Source organism: Loxodonta africana, chromosome 20 (genome assembly GCF_030014295.1).
Source record: "Loxodonta africana isolate mLoxAfr1 chromosome 20, mLoxAfr1.hap2, whole genome shotgun sequence".
NCBI lineage: Eukaryota > Metazoa > Chordata > Mammalia > Proboscidea > Elephantidae > Loxodonta > Loxodonta africana.
The window spans coordinates 2,796,730-2,815,981 of record NC_087361.1 but is presented as its reverse complement, the minus strand read 5'-3'; the positions used below and the strand labels follow the sequence as shown (position 1 = coordinate 2,815,981).

Below are 19,252 nucleotides of genomic sequence, written 5' to 3'. Positions count from 1 at the left end.
ATATACCCAAATAGGCTACTAGAGTGAACTAACTTGATTATTGGAGCCTTTGAAGTACCAACGTCATGGCTCCAGATGGTTAGAGCTATTAACAGGTATATGAGCCTAGGAGTCCATTCACTATTCTTGTATAGATTCAGCTCAGGTGTCCTGGTAGTTAGTCACCTAATGTGTGGTGCAAGCTCTCACCTATGATCTTAGAGAAGTGCTGATTGATGCATACACAGGTTTCTTGTTGCGGTAGGTGGTCACACTCTGAGGAAGGCAGGGGGCTGACAACCTTCCCCCAAGTGTCTGAGGAAGGCATGTCCCTATTCTCTGGGGCACACTGGTAGATGGGCTCTGCAGCCATAACACAGGCACCCAATGCTTTTATGTGTAAGGACTGGTAGGCACCATTTATCCTTAGACCCCCGCCATGGGTGCCTAGGTGGTGTGGGTGGAGACACAGCCCTCAGGCCCCTGCCGTGGGTAGGTGAGGACCCTGTTTGATAGGCAGAACAGCATCAAATGTCAACCACCCCTGCAGCCTCCTGCCTCTCCACCACACAGCTGAAACAGTTACAGTCAAACCTCAAACACATTCACCCTTGCACTGTAACAGCTAGATCCTATCCACTATAATGAGGCCTCCTGGATCCATGCAGGGGTTAAAGACACTCAAAGTCTGTGGACTGCCTGTTCCTGGACAGGAGCAGCTTCTGCCCTAAATTTCCAGATTAGGGGAGCCGGCAGATTATTTTTCCCATTTGTTAATTTGTTCCTTCTCCAAGGCTGGGAGAATGGCTCAGAGAGCATAGCAGGACCTATCTCAGGTCCAGGGAAATCAACTGTCACCAAAGTCAGCTAGGGAAGAGGGAGGAGGGATCAGATAGATGGGAGAGAGTTCTTTCAAAAGAAGGAGCCCTTAGATCCACACGGTAAATTAGACAAAATCACTTATCTCGTGCTGACAGCGCTGTTTTATCTCGGATTCCAGAGGCATGCGTAGATTCGGTGCATTGGCTCGGCCCCACCATGGTTGCACCGGGGATCAGGGCTCTACCACCTCAGTTGCCTTCTTTTGCTGAAGCAGCTGCATCCTGAACACCACCACCAGCCCCACTGCGTTTGCGCCAGGGGATCAGGGCTGTGCCACTTGGCTTGCCTTATTTCACTGAAGCAGCCACGTTCCAAACACTACTGCCAGCCCTGCTGTGGTTGCCAGGGGATCGAGGCTGAGGCGCTCCCGCCAAGCCAGATCCAGCAACTCCTCACTGCTTCTGCACCATTTCTCCCTGACCCTGTCACTCAGTCCGATTCCTTAACTTTGCCTTTGATGTTCAGGGTTCCCAGCTTGTCATATATATAATCTATTCACTTGTTTTTTCAGGTTTTTGTTGTAAGGGGAACCACCAGAAGCATCTGACTACTCTGCCATCTTCGCCCCACCTCTCTCTGAAGACTTCTTGAAATTGAAATTAATAAGGTCTATATTATCTTGAAGAAACTCTGGTGGCATAGTGGTTAAGTGCTACAGCTGCTAATAAAAAGATGGGCAGTTCGAATCCACCAGGTGCTCCTTGGAAAGTTTAGAGACAGTTCTACCCTGTCCTGTAGGGTCACTAGGAGTCAGAATCAACTTGACAGCAAAAGGTGTTTTTTTTTTTTAATCTTGAATATAAAAAAGGGGCATAAAGATTTTTAATTACTTTAAATTTTGAGCTTTGAAGAGGCTTACCAAATTTGATCTTAGTGTAGGTTATACCTCTGAGAAATGTCATCTTGAAAAGATAATTTCAAAGAAAAGTTATAATCTCCACAAAGTAATGAAAGTACTTCTGCCATAACCACCGTATGGCAAACAGTGCATTACAATAATTTGAAGCTATAACATTTAATGTGTTCCCAGCCAGCTCAGTTAAGACATAAGCCAGAAACATTATGGAATGCTGTCCAATGACTGTCAGTTTAGAAACACACTGTCAACACGGTACCTAATTTCAAATCATTACTTAGCACAAAATTTCAACTCCATTACTCTGTGTTATATCATCACATACAGAGCTGGTTTTGCATGGGCTTCTCTAGCTACATGACCCCCTGAGCCATGGTGGATTCCAGGGACATGGCAGGACCTTTTTATCTATGATGGCCAACTTCTAGACATGCTTTTTTTTTTTTTTTTTTACTAGGGTCTGTGTCTTCTTCAGGAGCTCTGGCGCTGGGGCCTGGCTGCTAACCAAAAGGTCAGCAGTTGGAGCCCACCAGCTATTCCACAGGAGAAAGATGTGGCAGTCTGCTTCCATAAAGATTACAGCCTTGGAAACCCTATGGGGCAGTTCCATTCTGTCCAGTAGGGTCACTATGAGTCAGAATTGATGCAATGACAGTGGATTTAGTTTTCATTTTTGAGTGGTGACTTCTTCAATGCCTAGGTAGCGTAAATAGTTTAGTGTTCAGGTGCAACCTGAAAGGATGGCAGTATGAGTCCACCCAGAGGTAACTTAGAAGAAAGGCCCGGTGATCTACTACTGACAACAGCCATTGAAAACCTGTGGAGCACAGTTGTACTCTGACTCACACGGTGTCAACATAAGTCAGATCAACTGAAGGCAACCTTTTTTTTGTTTGTTTGGTTTTGATGCCTTCTACCAGTTTCTTGCAAAGTTGTGTACACATGGCATTTATAATGTTAACAAGACAGTAAGCCACTGAGGGAAGTGAAAGGAACTCAGGAACAAGGATATCATGGACATAATTAACCAGGGCATATGGTTCTGAAGTCCAAAAACGGAATCAGGAAAAATGCCATAGGGGTGATCGAGTCAGTTTGGAATTCAAAAAATATTTCAAAGGTAAAAAGAACTTAACAAAATTTTCCAAAACTTCCTGTGTCACCTTAATATGGACCCCAAATGACCCCACTTCATGATAAACGAAGAAAAGATTTAAGTTGTGAAGGATTTCATTTTACTTAGATCCATGGAAGCAGCAGACAAGAAATCAAAAGAACTTTGTTGTTGTTAGGTGCCGTCTAGTCAGTTACGACTCACAGCGACACTATGCATAACAGAACGAAACGCTGCCCGGTCCTATGCCACCCTTACAATCATCATTATGCTTGGCTCCTTGTTGCAGACACTGTGTCAATTGTCTAGGGTCATCTTCTTTTCTGCTGACTCTGTACATTGCCAAGCATGATAGCCTTCTCCAGGAAATGATCCCTCCTGACAACATGTCCAAAGTATGCAAGGTGCAGTCTCACCATCCTTGCTTCTAAGGAGCATCCTGGTTGCACTTCTTCCAAGACAGATTTGTTCGTTCTTTTGGCAGTCCATGGTATATTCAATATTCTTCGCCAACACCACAATTCAAAGGCGTCAATTCTTCTTCGGCCTTTCTTATTCATTGTCCAGCTTTCATGTGCATATGATGTGATTGAAAATACCATGGCTTGGGTCAGGCGCACTTTAGTCTTCAAGGTGACATCTTCGCATTTCAACACTTTAAAGAGGTCCTTTGCAGCAGATTTACCCAATGCAATGCGTCATTTGATTTCTTGACTCCTTCTTCTATGGCTGTTGATTGTGGATCCAAGTAAAATGAAATCCTTCACAACTTCAATCTCTTCTCCATTTATCATGATGTTGCTTACTGATCCAGTTGTAAGGATTTTTGTTTTCTTTATCTTGAGGTGCAATCCATACTGAAGGCTGCGGTCTCTGATCATCATTTGTAAGTGCTTCAAGTCCTCTTCACTTTCAGTAAGCAAGGTTGTGTCATCTGCTTAATGCAGGTTGTTTATGAGTCTTCCTCCAATCCTGATGCCCTGTTCTTCTTCATATACTACAACTTCTTGTATTATTTGCTCAGTATACAGATTGAATAAGTATGGTGAAAGGATACAACCCTGACACACGCCTTTCCTGACTTTAAACCAATCAGTATCCCCTTGTTCTGTCCAAACAACTGCTTCTTGATCTATGTATAGGTTCCTTACAAGCACAGTTAAGCATTCTGGAATTTCTTTTCTTCGCAATGTTATCCATAATTTGTTATGATCCACACGGTCAAATGCCTTTGATTAGTCAATAAAACACAGGTAAACATCCTTCTGGTATTCTCTGCTTTCAGCAAGGATCCATCTGACATCAGCAATGATATCCCTGGCTCCACGTCCTCTTCTGAAACCGGCCTGAATTTCTGGCAGTTCCCTGTTCATATACTGCCGCAGCCATTTTTGAATGATCTTCAGCAAAATTTTGTTTGCGTGTGATATTAATGATATTGTTCGATAATTTCCACATTTGGTTGGATCACCTTTCTTGGGAATAGGCATAAATACGGATCTCTTCCAGTCAGTTGGCCAGGAAGCTGTCTTCCATATTTCTTGGCATAGCTGAGTGAGCACCTCCAGCACTGCAACCGTTTGCTGCAACATCTCAACTGATATTCCATCAATTCCTTAAGCCTTGTTTTTTGCCAATGCCTTCAGTGCAGTTTGAACTTCCTCCTTCAGTACCATTGGTTCCTGACCAAATGCTACCTCTTGAAATGGTTGGACATTGGTTAATTCTTTTTGGTATAAGGACTCTGTATTCCTTCCATCTTCTTGTGATGCTTCCTGCGTCGTTTAATATTTTCCCTATAGAATCCTTCACGATTGCGACTTGAGGCTTGAATTCTTTCCTCAGTTCTTTCAGCTTGAGAAACGCCAGCATGCTCTTCCCTTTTGGTTTTCTATCTCCAGCTCTTTGCTCCTGTCATTGTAATACTTGGCTTCTCGAGCTGCCCTTTGAAATCTGTTCAGTTCTTTTACTTCATCATTTCTTCCTTTTGCTTTAGCTACTCGACGTTCATGAGCAAGTTTCAGAGTCTCCTCTGACATCTATCTTGGTCTTTTCTTTCTTTCTTGTCTTTTCAGTGACCTCTTGCTTTCTTCATGTACAATATCCTTGATGCCATTCCACAACTCGTCTGATCTTTGGTCACTAGTGTTCAGTGCATCGAATCTATTCTTGAGATGTTCTCTAAATTCAGGTGGGTTATACTCAAGGTCTTATTTTGGCTCTCGTGGACTTGCTCTGCTTTTCTCCAGTTTCGCCTTGAACTTGCATAGCATTGGGCAAATCTGCAGCAAAGGACCTCTTTCAAGTGTTGAAAAGCAAATATGTCACCTGGAAGAGTAAGGTGTGCCTGGCCAAAGCCATGGCGTTTTCGATTGCCTCGTATGCATGTGAAAGCTGGACGATGAGTAAGGAAGATCAAAGAAGAATTGATGCCTTTGTATATGGTGTTGGAGAGGAATATTGAATACATCTTTTGAACTGCCAAAAGAATGAACAAATCCACCTTGGAAGAAGTACAGCCAGTATGTTCCTTGGAAGCAAGGGTGGTGAGACAATGTCTCACATACTTTGGACATGTTATCAGGGGGGATCTGTCTTGGTAGGACATCATGCTTGGTAAAGTGGAGGGTCAGCAAAAAAGAGGAAGACTCTCAATGAGACAAATCGACACAGTGGCTGCAACAATGGGCTCAAGCATAACAACAATTCTGAGGGTGGCACAAGATCTGTGTTTTTTTTCTGTTGTGCATTGGGTCCCTATGAGTCGGAACCAAATCGACAAAATCTACCAGCAACAACCACAATGATCTTCAGGGATGGAGAACAGTGGGATCCACCACTGAGAGTCCCCGCACCTTCTGATGGAAGTATTTGCCATATTCTTGGAAATTACTGAGACACTGGCATTTGATTCAGTTTACCAGAATTTTATTCATTTGTTACTTGCTATGTACTGGGTACTGAGTTAGTTTCCGGGGCAGTATAGTTAGTTAGTGCTAGACAGAAGCGTTGCAGGGACCAAGGACAGAAGGGACAGGGTAGAAGGGATCATTGTTTAGGCAGCATTGCATTTTTGTTTATGGGAATAGAAAATGTGGCAAAGGGAATTGGTGATGACTGTACAACATAACTGCTGTCGCTAGTTTGACTGAATTGTACATATAAAAATGTCAAACTCGCAAATCTGGTGTTCTTTATATCTTTATAACAATTAAAAAAGAGAAGCCCCAAAAAATAAGCAAAATAAGCTCTTGGAACTCTGAGGTTTGAAAGCTTCTGCCTGGGGGGGTGGGGGATGCACTGAGAATATCCACATGCCAGGCATGGGCTTATTCTATCTGTATAGGATCCATACGAAATTATGAAATAGATATTATAACCTCATTTTATATATGAAAATACTGAAGTTCAGAGAATATACATAATTTTTCATTAGAATGAAGGCTCTTGCAGGAGAATTCAATTCTCTTGAGGCAGTTGTATTTGTCTATCTGTTGTTGTTGTTCAGTGCCTTCGAGTCAATTCTGATTCATAGCAACCCCATGTCCTAGAGGACGAAACACTGCCTGGTCCTTCATCATCCTCAGGATCGTTGTTATGCTTGAACCCACTGTGGCAGCCACTGTGTCAATCCACCTCGTTCAAGGTCTTCCTCTTTTTCGCTGACCCTCAACCAAGCATGATGTCCTCCTCCAGGGAATAGTACCTCCTGATAGCATGTGTAACATATGTGAGATGTAGTCTTTCCACCTTTGCTTCTAAGGGGCATTCTGCCTGTACTTCTTCCAAGACAGGTTTGTTCATTCTTTTGGCAATCCATGGTATATTCAATATTCTTCGTCAACACCATAATTCAAAGGTATCAATTCTTCTTCAGTCTTCCTTATTCATCATTCAGCTTTCACATGCAATATGAGATGACTGAAAACACCATGGCTTCGGCCAGGCGCATCCTGGTCTTCAAGGTAATATCTTTGCTTTTTAACACTTTAAAGAGGTCTTTTGCCGTAGATTTGCCCAATGCAATGCATCCTTTGATTTCCTGACTGCTGCTTCCATGGGTGTTGATTGTGGATCTGAGCAAAATCAAATCCTCAACAACTTCAATATTTTCTCCTTTTATTAGGATGTTGTTTATTGGTCCAGTTGTAAGGACTGTTTTCTTTATGGTGAGGTGTAATCCATACTGAACACGGTAGTATTTGATCTTCATCAATAAGTGCTTCAAGTCCTCTTCACTTTCAGCAAGCAAGGTTGTGTCATCTGCATACCTCAGGTTGTTAAGGAGTCTTCCTCCAATCCTGATACAACATTCTTCTTTGAATAATCCAGCTTCTTGGATCATTTGCTCAGCATAGACATTGAATAAGTATGGTGAAATGGCACAACCATGACACATAGCTTTCCTGACTTTAAACCAATCAGTATTCCCTTGTTCTGTTTGAGCAACTGCCTCTTGGTCTATGTACGGGTTCCTCATGAGCACAATTAAGTGTTCTTGAATTCCCATTCTTTGCAATATTATCCGTAATTTGCTATGATCCACACAGTTGAATGCCTTTGCATAGTCAATAAAACACCACTAAACATCTTTCTGGTATGCTCTGCTTTCAGCCAGAATTCATCTAATATTAGTAATCATATCCCTCTTTCCATGTCCTCTTTTGAATCTGGCTTGAATTTATGGCAGTTCCCTATCCATGTACTGCTGCAGCCACTTTTGAGTGATCTTCAGCAAAATTTTACTTGCATGTGATATTAATGATATTGTTCAATAATTTCTGCATTTGGTTGGATCACCTTCATTGGGAATAGGCATAAATATGGATCTCCTCCAGTCAGTTGGCCAGGAAGCTGTCTTCCATATTTCTTGGCATAGCCAAGTGAGCACCTCCAGGGCTGCAACCGTTTGTTGAAACATCTCAACGGATATTCCATAAATTCCTGAAGCCTTGTTTTTTGCCACTGCCTTCAGAGAAGCTCAGATCACTTCCTTCAGTACCACTGATTCCTGATTTTATGCTACCTCCTGAAATGGACGACCACAGACCAGTTCTTTTTGGTACAGTGACTCTGTGTAATCTTTTGATGCTTCCTGTATCAATTAATATTTTACCAGTAGAATCCTTCAATATTTCAACTTGAAGCTTGAATTTCTTCAGTTCTTTCAGCTTGAGAAATGCCAAGCATGTTCTTCCCTTTTGGTTTTCTAACTCCAGGTCTTTGCACATGTCATTTTAATACTTTATCTACTCAAGCCACCTTTGAAATCTTCTGTTCAGCTCTTTTACTTCATCATTTCTTCCATTTGCTTTAGCTACTCTATGTTCAAAAGCAAGTTTCAGAGTCTCTTTTGGCAACCATTTTGGTCTTTTCTTTCTTTCCTGTCTTTTGAATGACCTCTTGCTTTCTTCATGTATTATATCCTTGATGTCATTCCACAACTCATCTGGTCTTCAGTTATTAGTGTTCAATGCATCAATCTATTCTTGAGATGGTCTCTAAATTCAGGTGTGATATACTCAGTGTTGTACTTTGGCTCTTGTGGACTTGCTCTAATTTTCTTCAGCTTATCTATTTAGTTTCCTGATATATTCCCAGCTCCTAAAACAGGGTCTGACACTCAATAAATATGTATTGAATGAGTGAGCATAAAACATACCCATGAACACTCAGACAGTTATGAAGCAGAAGAACCAGAATTTGAGGCCAGTCCTAAGCAATTGCAAAGTCCTCATTTTTTATAATATACCACACTACTTTCAGGTTGACTGGTTTGAAGCACATCTTTGCAATGTAACTTGGATTGGTGACAGTGACTGATGGGCTTGGGCAACCCCACCTTTCACAAAGACTACCTGCATATATGCCTGAGGTTCTCATTCCTTCAACCTGCTCCCACAGAACTGGATTCAATAACCTGATGCCCGTATTTTCTAATTGTGTATGCATCTCACTACACAGAGAATAAACTACATGATATTAGGCTGCCAACATCCCCCAGTAGTCCAGTTAACCCTTTAGGATGCTAAGGTCCTGTCCCACTTGTGAGAGGATATTGATACTGATACACCCTACATTTCATTAAGAAAACTATAAGCTTAAGTATTCTTATTAATCATTTAAAAGTAATCCACTGAAAAAGTATAATGGGACATATAATTTGTTCCATAAAATGGAACAAATGAATCTTCCTTCTTCGGGGGAACAGATGAAATCACAACTCAACCAATCTCACAAAGGGGAGAAATAGAACGCAGAACAAAATAAAACAAAAAAAAAAAGTGTGAGCACAAACAAATAATCAGAGAAGCAAGGTAAATATAAAGCCTAAAATAAGAAAGCAGAGTAAAGCTTTTTTGAAACAGGAATTTATCACTATTCAAATTAAAAATAACTACCAATTAACCCAGCAGTACTATTTCTGATAATCTATACCAAAGAAATACTTATACATGTGCCCAAAAATACAAGTATAAAGATGTGCATTGTCTGAAATAGAGAAAAAGTGAAGTCAACCTAACTGCTTATCCACAGGGGTATACTGGTGTATAACAGTGATTATGATACAATATTAGATTATTACAAAATCAATGTATACTGACTATTCAACAATCACTTATAAGAATGAAGTATACCATTTAAAACAGCCATTTAAAAGAACGCAGCACAGCACTGACCAATAAAAGGAACCAGGGTTTCTTGAGAAAAGGCTGACGGCAAGGTTAAAGCAGGGAAAGTACAAGATGAGCCAGGAACACCCTGCGATGCCACATAATAGAAAAATTGCTCAAAAAATAACAGTGACATGTCAAAAGAACACAAGAGCCAGCTTGAACAGGCCCCACTAGCAAAATCTAGGGCAACTTTAGCCACAGAATTAACATTAAAAGCGATAGATGAAAACTCCTAGAACAAAAGAAGACTATGGGTCCATACCATACGTAAGAAGAGGCAAAGGGGAGGGAGCATGATTAAACAAGTGTCCAAATATCAGCATTTCGGGAACTTGGGTGAAAGGTACATGGGATTTTTTTTGTATCATCTTTTTGCAAATCTTCTGGAAAGTTTTAAATTATTTTAAAATAAAAGGTTATAGGGAAAAAACAGGGTAAATTAAATCTAACAAACTGACAATGAAAAGTCTATAGGATGCATCTAAAAATTCAAGTTGCAAAAGAATTCTTGTAGTAGAAGAAGGATTGAGGGAGCAGAGATATAAAATTAGGCAACCTTTTTTTAAGCTTTATATGTATTTATGTATGTCTGAATATTTTTCAGTAATTAAAAATTTTGTTCTATTTAACCCCCCCCCCCCACACACACACATAAAGGTTAATGCCCCATGAACAGGAGCTGGGCCATCAGGTGACGAGGGGGTAGGGGGAAGGAAAGAAAACTAATGCTTGGGGCTAGGACTCAGTGGTATATCTTACGTGAAATTTCAAAATCTAAACTGTGAAATTATAATTCCATACTGGCTCTCACAAAAAGAATTCTGTGTCACATGAATGACTCGCATCCTAATTACAGAATTTTAATTCCCTACCTTGTATCTTCCTAAGCACTGGTAAGGAATGTTGAAGCAGAATTACAACCCCGTAGCTTCTGCAGATGCCAAGTCCGACTAACCACATACAAGGCAATGATGGTCACTGGCTTGTTCCAAAACCCTCCTCCAGTCTGCCATCTTTCATCTGCTCAGTGCTACTGCACTCGATCAATACAGGGCCTTTCAAAATGTCTCTAAATGGAATTTTCATTGTTATTGTGATTGAAAGTTACTAACAGTGCTAGTCAAAAGGAAAGAAAGAATTACCTGAAGATTTGTTTTGCACAGGCTACTTCAAAGAAAAAAAAACAACATGGCAAGGAAGAGTCTACAAAGTTTGAAACATGAGACTTTTCCCAAAGTTCCAAAAATTACTACAACATAAATTAATAAACAAACATATCTAAGTCCAGCCCTGAAGAAATATCTTGTTTTCTGTCATTAGATCACTATAATACTCCTCGGCATTCGGCATTCACAGCACTTTTCCTGCCTCTTTGTTCCAAACACTAGTTTGTTTCTTACAAAATTATTTCTCATGCCTTCCTCTTCTCTTTCATGGAACTGGACCTAAGTTTAATATGATAGTTAATTTAACATGATTTTTCCCCTGATACAAGCCACTTTCTACATTTCACCCTGGAAATCTATATCTCATCGCTGGCACTCTCCTTATACCATATTCACAATCTCAAAATCCAATTTAATATATCATCTGTGAAACTCAAACTTCTTCACCACCTGCCTTCTAAGATTCCGAGATGACTGTTATCTAGCTGCGTTTGTTTTAATTTAGTGAAACAGGTCATTTTTAGACTGATGTTGCCAAAGGACATCACACCACTAACCGAGAGCTTGTAGTGTTTTTCTAATGAACTTTTTATGGTGTCGTTATCATTGGAAACAAGGCCCTGCCAGCCACTGGTCTGACTACTGCTGTTACCGCCTCAGCCCAGATCAAAATGACAAAGAGTTTTGATTCTTAAGTTTAAAACTGGTGCCAAATAGTTTCGGGATCTATATGAAAGTTCAGACCCTTTGATACAGTAATTCCCTTCCTAGGAATTTGTTGTTAGGAAATAACTGAAAAGAATTTTAAAAAATGCATTTCCATGAACATGCTTATTTCAACATTATGCATAAATAACATGAAACTTGGGAGCAATGCTACTATCTAAAAAGAGAAAAACAGTTATGAAAATTACGGTGAATCAACTCAGTGGAATATTATGAAGCCACTGAAATATGACTTCTAAAGACTATGTAACACAGAATAAAGTTTAGAAGCAAATCATACGGGAAAAAAGAAAAGTGACAAATTGCACTTTTTAAGAAACACTAGAATGTAATAATAAAAAAAATTAATCATGTTATATAAATTCTTCTTAAAATTTTTTAAATGTTTACCTTTTGATTTTACAATAAACAAAAATGGAAGGAACATAAATAATACCAAAAAACCCTCTTCTCCAAGGCCAGTAAAAACCTGAAAATCTGAATTTTCCTATTCCTGTGCAGAAAATTACACTATTTTCAGAATCAGCAGGAACAGGTTATCTAGCAGCAAACCTGAGATTATACAGTTCCCGGATCTGAAACTTGTTTTGGACAGATGCAGACTCACGTAAAATTCAAAAACCCACTGCTGTCGAGCTGATTCCTACTCACTGTGACACTGTAGGCCAGAGCAGAACTGCCCCGTAGGGTCCATGGCTGTAAATCTCTATGGAAGCAGGCTGCCACGTCTTTCTCCCACAGAGCAGACGCTGGGTGTGAACTACCGAACTTGCAGCTAGCAGCCGAGTGCTCCGACGAACAGCGTTAATCTCAGAACTAACTGACTATGTTGTTATCCACAGCCTTGTATAGCAAATTTTGTACTTTTTAAAAATTAAAAAATATATATGTATTTTAAGTTTAAGAGGAGTGTGAGAGTGATGGAGAGGAGACAGTAGGTGTAAGTCAAGAACGCAGTGGAACTATGGGCCAAAACTTTTCAGAGAAGCAATTATAGTGATGTTACTACCCCAAGGAGGTGTCATTCCTGTTCCCTTCTGGCGCCTCCATGTCAGAAGCCATGAAAAACATACATCCTTGGCACAGAAATTATGTCTCCTCTTTACAGTAATCCTTCCTCATAAGACCCTATCCCTGTCCTTGCAAGACTTTCCTTGGGCTTTAACTATAGAACACTTGCTGAAAAATCAAACAAGCAAAGCCAACATGGTCCATGTTCCTAAGTGACACAGTACAAGGTCTAGGTCTGATCCATTCTCTTTATTTTGTAATTAACCACCTAAATGGCTTAAGAAGCTTCTGGCTTCATTAAACAACCTGAAAATAGAAAGAACTTTTTCCCCAAAGAATTAGTCAACAAACTATTCCTTTAATAATGTATTGTTACCTAATGCTAAATGCCAAGCCACTGTTGAAAATTAGGAATTTCACCCAAACCAAAAAACCCACTGCTGTAGAGTTGATTCCAACTTACAGTGGCCCTATAGGACAGACAAGAACTGCCCCATAGGATTTCTAACGCTGTAAATCTTTACGAGAGCAGACTGCCACATCTTTCTCCTGTGGAGCAGCTGGTGGGTTCAAACCACTGACCTTTTGGTTAGCAGCCAAGCACTTTAGCCACTGCGCCACCAGGGCTCACTAAGAATTCCACATGTTGGAATAATATGAGAAAAATATGAATCATAACAAAGGTAGGAAAAGATAATCCAAAGTGTTTTATAAAACATTAAATTTTCTAACTGTGGAAGGAAACTTCTAAATTTTACCTTAAAAGGCAAACCCAGAAAAGAGAAGAAAAAAATATTCTCTGTTAAGTTGATGTATTTATTTGGGTTTCAATACCTTATTCTAAAACTATACTGTCCAATATGGTACCCACTAGCCAAAGTTAGGAGCCCTGGTGGCAGAATGGTTAAACAGTTGGCTGCTAACCAAAAAATCGGTGGTTTGAATCCACCCAGTGGCTCTGCGGGAAAAAAGGCCTGACGACGACCTATCTGTTCCTATAAACATTATAGTCTATGAAACCCTATGGGGCGGTTCTCTGTCCTTCAGGGCTGCCAAGTTAGAATCGACTTGGTGGCCCACAACAACCACCACCACCACAAGCGGATACTGGGCACCTAAAATGTCATTAGTCCATGCTACAGAAGAGTCATTCAATGTACAACTACCTTTAAATTGGATGGATGAGGTATGGACTATTTCATAGACCTCCTATCATTAGTTACCTAGGTTGATTTCATTTTTTAATCATTTATTGAATAAACCAAACTTGTCATTTGGAAAAAGAAAAAAAAGCCATTAGTCCAAATTGAAACGTGCTGTGTGTGTAACACACACACAGACATCGTCCCATAAAGATTTCAGCTTAGGGAAACCTATGGGACAGTCCTTCTGTCACAGAGGCTCACTGTGAGTCGGGATCAACTCAGCCGCACAGCTGCCATAACAACAGCAATGTAGTTTACGGGGCATTCTAGGCAAAGAACAAAGGCAAATAATAATACTCTCATCTGGTTATTTTTTGCTTCACACTATACTGATGTTGCTTTCAAAGCTCTATAATGAATCATAAACTCTGTGGTTGTGTTTTGTTTTCGGTTTTAATATCCTTAAGATAGTAATTATGGAATTAGACTCATAGCAACCCTATAGGACAGAGTAGAACTGCCCCGTAGAGTTTCCAAAGAGCACCTGGTAGATTTGAACTGCAGACGTTTTGGTTAACAGCCATAATTCTTAACCACTATGCTACCAGGGTTTCCTAGAAAGCTTTAGAGGTCTTATACACCAGTGGTTCCCCAATATGTTGGCACTTTTGAAACATCTGGGGAACATTTGACAAATATTAATACTAGGCTTGATCCTTGGAGATTCTGATTCAGTAGGTCTAGGATGAGGCCCAGGATCCTGTACTTCTTAAGAAGCTCCCCAGGTCACTCTGAGGCTCAACCAGGTTTGGAAACCATTAGCCTAATTTAGTTAATTTGTAACTTGGTAAGATAAATCATCCCACTATAGGGGTCTCAGACCTGGAACCAGGACGCAGGACTCATAACTCCAGCTTCCTGCCATTGTTGAGAAACACTGTGTTGAACACACACATTACTCACTCCTCAAGGGCTCCAGCAACCAAAATATCTTCTTGGTCAGTTTTAACATCCAGTTCTGGTTCTCCATTAAGCAAAAGCTTCAAGTTGTAAATAACCAGCAAAGTACCTGGTAGGAAAATAGATGTTTCACCTGTCAATATTTTAAATACACTAAACATTAGTCTTATGCTATCATCTCATCTGTGGAATTGTACTTCCATACATAATATGTTTGCCTAAGTTCCAAGATGTATGTGTCTTATAGCAAATTCTACTCTCTGTCAAAGAGTGTTGTTTGTACAGCCTGGAGATTTGTATTACTACTGAATTCATTATGAGTCTTTCAATATGGATTCTTAATCTTTGGCACTGTATTCATAATTTGCATCATGAAAATTGTTAGGAGTCTGAACCAAATGTTTATTATGAGTAAAGCTCTCATTAAGAGAACTGGAATCAATGCGTATAAGAAGAAACATAAATTAAAAAAAAAATTGTACAAATACAAAATACTGCCTTAGACTCCATGGTGGGGGTTGGCAAAATTTTTTTTTTCTGTACAGAGTCAAATAGTAAATATTGCAAGTTCTGCAGGCCCATACAGTCTCTGCCACAACTCCTCTCTGCTGCTGTTGCATGAAAGCAGCTATAGAGAATACACAAATGAATGAGTATGACTGTGTTTCAATAAAACTTTATTTACAAAAATAGGTGGGGGCCAGATTTTTTTTCCTTTTTTTTTTTTATTGTACTTTAGATGAAGGTTTATAGAATGAACTAGTTTTTCATCAAACAGTTAGTACACACGTTGTTCCATGACATTGGTTAACAACCCCAAGACATGTCAACACTCTCTTCTCAACCCTGGGCTCCCTATTACCAACTTTCCTGTTCTCTCCTGCCTCCCAGTCCCTGCCCCAGTGCTGGTGCACCCCTTCAGTCTTGTTTTGTTCCATGGGGGTGGGGGCCAGATTTGGTCCACCGGTCACAGCTGGATGGCCCCTGTTCTACAGCATTAACAAAAAGCTCATATTCTTTACAAAATTGACTATGACATGAAGACAAACAGGACTGTCAGAGAAATCAAAACAACCAATTATTTTGTTTTTTGGTAGTTCTTAAGACGAGGGAAAACAGCATGGTGGCTAGGAATATGGAATCTGGAGGCCAAATGCTTGTGTCTAAATCTTTTATCTATCACTTACTAATACAGTGACTTCAGACAAGTTTCCTGACCATTCCATGTCTAATTTTTCTCACCTGTAAATGGAGTCATGAGACACATAGAATTGCTCTGAGGATTAAATGCGTAGTTTTTATAAGGCATGTAGAAAAGAATCCAGCAAAGAATGAGACCATCACTGATACTGATGAGTATTCCATAGTTCGAAGAGAACTAAAAAACCTCATGAATAAGGCAATAAAATCAAGCAATTTTGAAAGTAAAGTAGGCCAAATCAGAAACAAATTTCTCAGAATATCACTACAAACATTACATGAATCAAGCAGTTACAGAAAAACAATATACACGTAGCTTTTTCTACAGCAGGGTTCTTTGTGATTCTAAACATGAGAAGTGGTAGAAGGAAGCATGGAGAAAGGTTGGCACTAAAAATGTCAGTAGACAGTGCATCCTACTGTTGAATAGAAATTTGGTGGAGGTAGAAAGAATGGGGAAAAGACTTGCTGATTCGGAAAGAGTGTTTATAAACCTTTTGCTACCTCTTTACCACAGGAACCTGAATTCATTAGTTTATAAGTCACTAACCCTCTTGTGGGGCCCTAGTGGTGCAGTGATTAAGAGATCAGCTGCTAACCAAAAGGTCAGCAGTATAAATCCACCAGCCACTCCTTGGAAACTCTATGGGACAGTTCTACTCTGTCCTATAGGGTCACTACCGGTTGGAATTGACTCGAAGGCAGTGGTTTTTTTTTTTTTTTTTTAACCCTCAGTTGAGTTTTGGGTTCTTATAAACCTGGGGTGACCTAGTATCAGGTGCTGAAGTTAAGTGTCTCCTAACTTTGTTGTATGGTGTAGCTGTGGACTCCCCGAGGTCATAGCCTGTATCACCCTCCTCCCATCCAGTTTCAATCAGCTCATACAAGTACTATACAAACCTTTCTCCCATTATCAGGGACATACAGTGACTCATGTTTGGACTCTTTTAAGACAAAATTGATATGAATAAAATAAATGACTGCCCCTGTAAGATCCCATGTGAGATTATAAATACAAAAAAGTGAAAACATATTTATACTATCTTTCTTAAGACACTGAAAACAAATGCTTTCATCAGAATTTCCATTTTTATTATCTTACCACATTTTCCATAAATCATATCAAACTGCTGCATCAATTCAGCTTCAGTTTTAAATGGGGAGTATTTATAAATTATAGATACTTCTGTGGAGAATTTTATGGGATCATTGGTGACATACTCTTTGGTTCTTGTTAACCACGAAGGTATTGGAACCACAACCTTTAAAACAAAAATAAACATCAATTTATTATGAAATGTACAAAAATCATCATCTCTTTTGTCTAATCCTAATTCATATACTCTCATCCAGCCAAATTACAAAACACAAAGATTACTTCCCCCTATACTCTAGTTTTCGGGGATAACATAACAATTAGGGACTCAGGGTTTTATTTTAAAATGATTTATTGTGAAACGTGCGAAAGGATAAAATCTACTTATCCTCCTCATGAAAGATGGGTAGAACGGCATAGGAAACAATGGCACCAATATTTTAGAAGTTGAAAAACAGATGACTTAGCAGACCCAAGAAAGATGAATCCAAAGCCGATACCAGAAATGCAAAGAACCAGCCTGTTCAGAAGCCCCTGAAAGGCTCAGGTATTGATGGCATGAAGTAGCTCTAAACACACAAATGAACGAACAAAAAACACATTGCTGCTGAGTTGATTCCAACTCATGGAGACTGTATGTTGTTATTGTTGTTAGCAAGGAGAAAAACCAAAAACCAAACCCATTACCATCAAATCGATTCCAACTCATAATGGAAATATTTCTTTCTCTGAGCCATCAAGCAGAATCAACATGGCCTATATCTTGATTTGGACTTCTAGCCTCCCAAACTGTGAGATAATAAATTTCTGTTTAAAGTAATCTACTTTATGGTATTTTTTACATAAGCCCTAGGAAACTAAGACACAAAAAGAATAACTGGCATAATAGTAAAACTCAGGCATTGCAAATGAATGAAATGCTTTTTGGATCATCACAGAGAGTTGAAATTATGGTCACTAAAGTTGCTATGGTTGGAATCAACTCGAAGGCAATGGGCTTTTTTGAATTTAGAGTCATAGTTTAAAGTCTAACTTGCATTCAATTTCTTTAAATTGTCTTTGAATTCAGTATTTTATTTACTTAAAGACAGTCAGAACATATGACACACTTTGAATCCTGCAGGATAAATTTAAACCACCACCATTACCACAAAAACAGAAAGAAAACATCAAATCTTACCTCACTAAGACCTTCTCTTTCACAGAACGTCTGAGAGAAAAACACACAGGTCATTGTTTCTTCCTTCTTTGTAAAAAGAATAAAGTCTTTGCCAATTCTCATGGACCCACTATGAATGAAGAAAATAATGGTTTATCACTAACACTAAAAAGAGGAAACAGGTGAGCATGGTGCTATGTATTGTACCAGGGTGGTCGTCTCATAGAAAAAGCTCCACTGTTTTGATGACCCATTACCAATAAGGCACAAGTATTGTTACTTTCTTTCCTCAAAGCAGAGGGGATGAATTTGAACTCTTCTAGCCACACAGCCTTGGGTGACAAGTGGCTGCTAAAGATATGTGGCTGCCTGGGGCCCGAGGGAAGAACCATCATCTGGCCTTGGCAAGAGTCCCAGATGACAGTGGCCTCTTGTCCTCACCTCTTACTGAGATGTACTAAAAAAAATAAACTATGGACATGTATCTCCTAGGCTAAAATGTGCTTTGAGGAACAACAGAACATGGAGACACAACGAAGCTCTAAAGTACATGGAGGTTGCTTCAGAAATTTCTGAGAGAAGATTCAGCTTATTATATTTAATATTAACTTTTTTTTAAGTTGTAAAGATACAAGTCAGTTAATGGATATGGTGATTTCTACACAAAGTAGGACCCCTATGCCTTTACCCCACCCTCTTGGACTTTGAGACAAAATGACTATTTACCCTAGGTTGATATTCTTTTCTAAGTTTTACACACTTGGATCATTCTGTGTGGGACTGTCTTTAACTAAATATAGTTCCCAATATTAATAAGATATGCCTTAAGGGGAAACTGGCTTACCTTTTAAGACCATTGCCATACTGCCCAATGAACTTCAAGGTTGATAACCGTTTTTTGGATGTTCCAAAATAAATAATGTCTGAAGCTTCCTCTGTAATCCACAAAAATTTTTTAAGGTAGTTAGGAATTATGTGCCATTGATACTGGCCAGAGGCCCAGTTGTCAGAACCTCTCACAGATCTCAAGACATTAGGACAAGTTATACCTTTTGGGTCAGCCCAGAGATAAGGACTCTGGTCAGGTTCCATAACCTAGATCAGAGGAGGTAAGAAGGCTTCACAGTCAGATAGACCTAGTCATATGACCTTAGGAAAATAGTGTTTAAAAACTGGAGCCTTAATTTCTTCATCTATAAAAGGGAACTATTAATACTTACATTACAAAGCTCTTGATGGAAACAAATGAAATGAACTAAATAAGATGATGTATTTGGGAAA

The 19,252-nt window shown here is 39.5% G+C and overlaps 1 protein-coding gene across 1 annotated transcript in view; it reads right to left on the bottom strand.

Annotated features, from left to right (window-relative positions):
- MORC1 (MORC family CW-type zinc finger 1) overlaps positions 1-19,252 on the bottom strand; it is a 243,862-nt gene that overhangs the window by 193,276 nt on the left and 31,334 nt on the right. The window contains exons 4-7 of the mRNA XM_064273472.1: positions 18,816-18,906; positions 17,993-18,101; positions 16,819-16,978; positions 14,520-14,625 (exon numbers count right to left, since the gene is read on the bottom strand). Coding sequence (XP_064129542.1) covers positions 14,520-14,625; positions 16,819-16,978; positions 17,993-18,101; positions 18,816-18,906 — 466 coding nt within the window. The remainder of the gene's footprint in view (positions 1-14,519; positions 14,626-16,818; positions 16,979-17,992; positions 18,102-18,815; positions 18,907-19,252) is intronic.